The sequence below is a fragment of the Nuphar pumila genome, chromosome 7, assembly GCF_984573655.1.
Source record: "Nuphar pumila chromosome 7, dmNupPumi1.hap1.1, whole genome shotgun sequence".
Lineage (NCBI taxonomy): Eukaryota > Viridiplantae > Streptophyta > Magnoliopsida > Nymphaeales > Nymphaeaceae > Nuphar > Nuphar pumila.
Window position 1 is genome coordinate 106,390,005 of NC_143255.1, and position 5,785 is coordinate 106,395,789.

General features: G+C 42.5%; 1 protein-coding gene across 1 annotated transcript; it reads left to right on the top strand.

Moving 5' to 3' along the window:
• The first annotated feature begins 365 nt into the window (after positions 1-365).
• Positions 366-5,269, top strand: LOC149832790 (acyl-CoA-binding domain-containing protein 3-like). The gene is made up of 5 exons (XM_090014714.1): positions 366-1,540; positions 2,162-2,267; positions 2,372-2,490; positions 3,625-3,716; positions 5,004-5,269. The coding sequence occupies exons 1-5, from the start codon at positions 486-488 to the stop codon at positions 5,036-5,038; spliced, it is 1,407 nt and encodes a 468-aa protein (XP_089870840.1). The 5' UTR covers positions 366-485; the 3' UTR covers positions 5,039-5,269.
• The last annotated feature ends 516 nt before the right edge of the window (positions 5,270-5,785 follow it).

Sequence of the window (5,785 nt, forward strand, 5' to 3'; positions counted from 1 at the left end):
TTTCGGCGAAACTAAGGCCTTCAGTTAAGGTGGAAAAAACTAAAGGTAAAAAAAATGCACAAACTAGCGTTTTATTGTTATTGTTTTTTTTTTTGGGCGCTGGCCGTCGATCACGCAGCGCCGTTAACTGTTGGGAAAAAATGAAGGTGATTAAAGCCCAACAGAAAAAGATCGGAACATATTTTTGATTTACTTTTCGTGTCAGACAATCATTCCCAAAACATTAAACTCAATTTTTATTTTTTCAAGAATAGGCGCCACGCCAACCCAAAACTGTCCAACAACCGTCTTCTCTGGCACGACCCGATACGTTTCCCCATCGTCCGATCAAAACTCTCTCTCTCGTGTTCTTTCCTCTCGCAGATGCAAAAGAATATGCTTTGCTCCTCTTCCATTCTCACCTGACCTCATCCTTCCTTACTTCTTTCTCTCCACTTTCCTCTTCTGGTATAGAGATAGAGAAAGAGAGAAGGGAAGCGGAAACCATGGAGGTATTGCAGGAGATCTTGCTAACCGCCTTCTTCTCTCTCGTCTTCTCCTTCCTTCTCGCGAAGCTCCTCTCCGCGGCTTCTGATTCGGAGAAGGACCCCCGGAAGCCCACGATGACCGCCGACGATGAAAGCTCCGCGGTTGGGTTCTCCGGAGACGGGGGAGGGATTCCGACCGGGCGCGGAGGATGTGAGAGCGTCGAGGTAAAAGGGTTCGAGCCTGGATTGGCGAGGGAGGAGAAGGAGGGGTTGAGGTTCGGCGAAGCTCGGTACGAGAGGGTGAAGGAGACGACGGAAACGGTGGAGGTTCTCCAGGTGCCGGAACGGTGGATGGAATTCGGATGCAGAACGGATGTTGTTCGAGGATCGGCGAGGGTTTCGGTGGAGGAGAGTGCGGAAGAGGTGAGGGATGAGGTATTCGGGCGGGAGTCGGCCGAGGACGGCGGTATTTGCCTACAGACGGTGGAGGAGAAGACGGAAGTTGTACGGGATCATGGCTCTGAGTTGCTTTCTTCGCCTTCGGAGGGGATTGTTGCGGAAAATTCGGCGGTGGAACCTATGGAAGAGCGACGGAAGGAGGGTGAAGTTCAGGAGTTGACGGAAACAGAGGAAGGCGATGAGTGTTCTGTAAATTCGAACATGGGATCGGAAACTTGCGAATTGGGGGAGGTTGCAGTGTCGGAAGCGTGCGAGGCGGAAGCTACGGAGAAGCAGCCTGTCGTTGGCCAAGAATTTGATTCCGAACCAGCGAAGGAGGTCCAAGAACACGAAGCAAGCAGCGATAAGGGTGGAGGGCGACAATCTCAATCGGATGAGAAGGGAGGTGGTGGGGCAAGTGATGAGGAGGATTGGGAAGGGATTGAGAGAAGCGAGGTGGCGAAGCTCTTCAGTGTTGCAGAGAGCTTCGTTGCTTCTCCCAATGGCGGAGAAATCTTTTCCAAGTTGGGCAACGATGTTCAGATGCATCTGTATGGGCTGCACAAGGCTGCGACCGAAGGACCCTGCTACGAGTTGCCGCCTTCGGCATTGAAACCTGCTGCTCGTGCAAAGTGGTACTAATCTCTTGCTATGTTTTTCTTGATGGCGCTTTTCGTTTTCTAAGTCATACAATAGCAGTATCAGTAATGCAATTAGGTAGACTTTTCTATAGCTAACCACATGAAGCAAAAGGGAAGGGTGAATTTTGTGAAGTGCATTACCGCTAATCCGTGTAGATTTTGTTGTTTCTTTTCTACTCTTTTTTTAATCCATGGTGATTGTTTTTTTTTATAACCCCATGGTGATTGTTATTCCATGAGATTCTTCTTGCTCTTGCGTTTTGTGTAACTCTGACGTGATTGAAGATTGGACCATACCGTTTTTTCGCTAGTTGAGGTTAAGCCTTTGGAGTGGGTACTGCACACATAGAGCTGGGTAAAGCGTGTGTTAGGTGGTGGCCTAGTTTGAGAAGGATGGTTGTTCGTTTGACGTTCACAAGTTTATGTTCATTTGATCCTTGATCCGAAAAGAAAGTTTCTGGTTGTATGTGAACGGAGTTATGATGTTGGACAACCAAGGTATCTAGGGGGGCTATTTTGCTCTAAATTTCAGGGTATAGTTTGATTGCTAGTCATACTAACAGGGTAGAGAGCTGCTATCTATGAGTGATGGAGGACACTGGTTACGTGTGCAAGGCATTCTTGGCAAAGGCTGGGGAACATGAATCCGGAGGTGGCTATGGAGCAGTATATTGCACTTCTTTCTGAAAACATTCCCGAGTGGAAAGCTGCGGTATCAGGGGTGAGTCCTGATGTTTCTTGGAAGAATGTTGCACGTTCACTTTTCGCTTTTTGTTAATGGGAAGATAACGAGTGTCAGTGTTTTCACATTTTTTATTGTTGCAGGGTGATCAGGAACATGGCGGATGCAGTGATTGTCCTGAAGCGGCAGCACCTGCAAGTCCTGCACTGACAACAGATTCAAACCCATCTACAGGTCATCAAACAACTTTAGAAGACCAAAGGTGAGCTCCTGAATGCTCCCTCTTTAGGCTCTGCATATTACGGATGAATAGGAATTGTGAGGTTCCCGCACGTCATCTTTCCTTGTTAGTTTCGTTACAATGGAACCTTACGGAAGCTTAAGAGAATAATGATGTGTTTGAATCCCATGGATATGGATCAGATTTGAAAAAAAAAAGAAAAAGAAACGGACAAGATATCCTTATATCTCTCCCTCGCTTCCTTTGTTTCAAGGATCTCAGGTCCCTCATACTAAATCAGCCATTTGAATCTCCTTGGATCTTGACATGGGGCCCATGCAGCATACCCCATGCTACCTCAGATCCTCAGATCTGGCATGGCATGGGTAGCTGCTGATATGGCATGTGGACCATGCTCGGATACAATGCTATTCAAACTGGTGACCCTCTGATAAAGGGAAATGGGGCCAGATCTCAGATTTGAGAATGGATGGGGAAGGGGTCTGTGAATGATCTGGCCAGATCCTTGGATTTGATAACAGATAGGTGAGGATCTGCTCTCAGATCCTCGGATCTCAATCCCAAGGATCTCCCTTGGGTTTGAGAACCAGGCCTTTCAACAAATTCTATCTACCCGCACGTGTCTGTCTGTCCATCTACTTTGCAACTCAATAAAGTTGAAGTTATATTGTAAAATTGTCTGCTTAAAATCATGGCACAAAGAAAATACTTGGTTTACAGTAATTTGAATGCAGTCCAGGAAAAGGGAGGTTTGGGAAAAGATCATCTTATATGGTTTCTATGTCGATATTAGATGAATCAAGGAGTTATTGTCATTTTCAAAAAGGATTAACTGATATTTAATTTTGGATGAATTGAGGGTATCGCTTTATCTCAAGTTATTATCTTCTTTCTCTTGGATCATGATCCGACTAAATCCATTGGCAACCCCAGCAAGGTTGTCCTTTGTTGCTCTTTTTTTTCAAGTTTTTTCCAATTAGGAAGAGTTTCAAAGACTTGGGAAAAAGGTAGTTATCTCCTCCATCTTTGTCAAATAATAAGAGACTTGATCCATGTGGTCTCTGTCTTTCTCTTACCCAATTTTAGCTTTTCTCCTTGCACTGACTTTACATTCTTGATTTTTATATAATATATAGAAATTTCTTCTCTTTGCAGAAAGTTGGAAGATGTTCATGCATGCGGTGATGGAGGCTGTAATTCCGGTGATTCAAAGTTCATAGAAGGGGGCACTCCTAGAGATCCACCTGGTAAGGCACATCCTGAAGCAATCATTTTTTGTCCCTAAATGTTGCATCTAAAACTTCATTATGTTACTATGGCCTATTTTGATGCATGTATTAAGTTATTTGTCCTCTATATGTTCAAAACATTCAAGTTACTGTGGTTTGCAAATTGCAACTAATTGCCATGTTGCTGGACTTTTTCTTAACATGGCTTTGAATATTGATATATTTCTGGGGTGGTGGTTATTCATGTGTCTTACTATAGGGTAGTCTCTGTCCTGCATTTTCTTCTTCCCATAGTGTGGGTCCAAATGAAATTTGATCTTTGGTATCAGTTTGCTTGTTAGCTTTAGGATTTGGCCTCATTGCTGTTAAGAGTTGGGTTACATGATTCTCGTGTTAATCCTTTGCAAAAGCTGTCATGGTAATTGAGGGCATGAGAGGACAGCAAAAGGGGCTCTTTATCTTTTGAAATTCGATGTAAAACTTCCTATGTATAAAATGTATGAGAAATATTTAAATTTTGCACTAGAGCAAGTATTTGCCAAGAGAAGAGCAAAGAAATACCTTATAAAAGAAAAAGAAGAAGAAAAGAGAGTATCAGACCTTGCAGAATGCCCTTGGGTTGGGGTAATACACCAAATGCATGTATAGATGAATTGACAGATCGCCCCTTGTAATCATTGTTGTAGCATCAAGCGCATGTTGATTCTTTCTTCACAATTACTTGTCAAGAAATATATGTGGTGGGAGTTTAAGTTTGAGTTACCATATATTTTAGCAATTTATAATGAGATGGACAAAAAATTGTTGAAAACTGCTTAGATCCATTTATCACATAAGATGCTTAAACTCAAAAATTTATTTAATTGATAGAAATATTTACTCCATGATGGGCGTGATTGCATGAATCTAATAACTTAAAGAGGTATGCAAAACCAAACTGCGTGATTCTATTCTCTTGACATGGAGAGACGACATTTTAGCATGTTTATTATTTGGACAATGCCATACTTTGGGTCTCACACCTTCTTAGTCCATGGGAGTTCAATTAAGGTAACCATGAGAAATGTGGGACAAGTGATTGTGAGTATGCATTGTGGAGGTACAACCTGTGAGGTAACTCCCTTAAGGGTACCGGGCATGATTTAACTCCTAAAGACAGGTCCATTTTGTGAGGTCAAGTGGTTTGATATTACTCCCAACATAATTTTTCTTTCCAGTTCCTTCTTTTTGCCCGTTTAGTTGTACAATGTTTTGTTCAATAGTGAGATTTTTGTGTCTTTATTCGTTTGGGTGGTGATTTTTCAGAGCGTGCAACTGTAGATCCTTCTTCTTCAGGCTAATCTTCTCAACTTTGAGGACGCTGCTAAGTATCTCAATACCCGAGGCCCAGGATTTGTGGAAGATAACCATATGGCTATCCATATGATATGTGCATGTGTTGACATTGTGCTATTGTGTATATGGTCCAGTTTGTGTTATGTATAAATAACGTCTGGAATGTTACTTCTGGGAATAACTGATTGTTATTATGCATGTGATTATGATTATACAGACTTTGTTTCTCCAGAAAATCAAATTCAGTAATCTCGGTTATTGTCTGAAGCCTCGGAGGGTGTTACTTTTTGGCTAGTGCATTTAGATGCTGCCAAGTCAAGACCTTAATTTAATTTAATAGAAAACTATGCCATTACTGCGTGATGTTTTCTCTGTTAGTGTAAGAGAAGCTGCCTGAAGTTTTAGCTTCATTCTTGCATCTTGCAGCCTCAAGATTGTTATGGGGTCACCAATTTCATGCTTTCCTATCAGAATTGTGTTCTATCAGTGTGGTACTCTTTGCTTTTTGCGAGCCATGGATTATATGTGTTCATTTCTTTTGTAACGTTTAAGAACTCAGAAGAGTCCACATGTTTGGTAGAGGCCTTTACTTGTGACTTGTGAGCTCTATAAGTGCTCCAAATTCTGCCATCATGCATTATTATCTGATTGTCTTCCCTTTTTTGATGGATGATCCTCAGATCGTTACTGTAGGGCTAAACCCTGAATGCTATTCTCAGCCATTAGTCTCTCATGCTTTGTGGGGGAAGCAA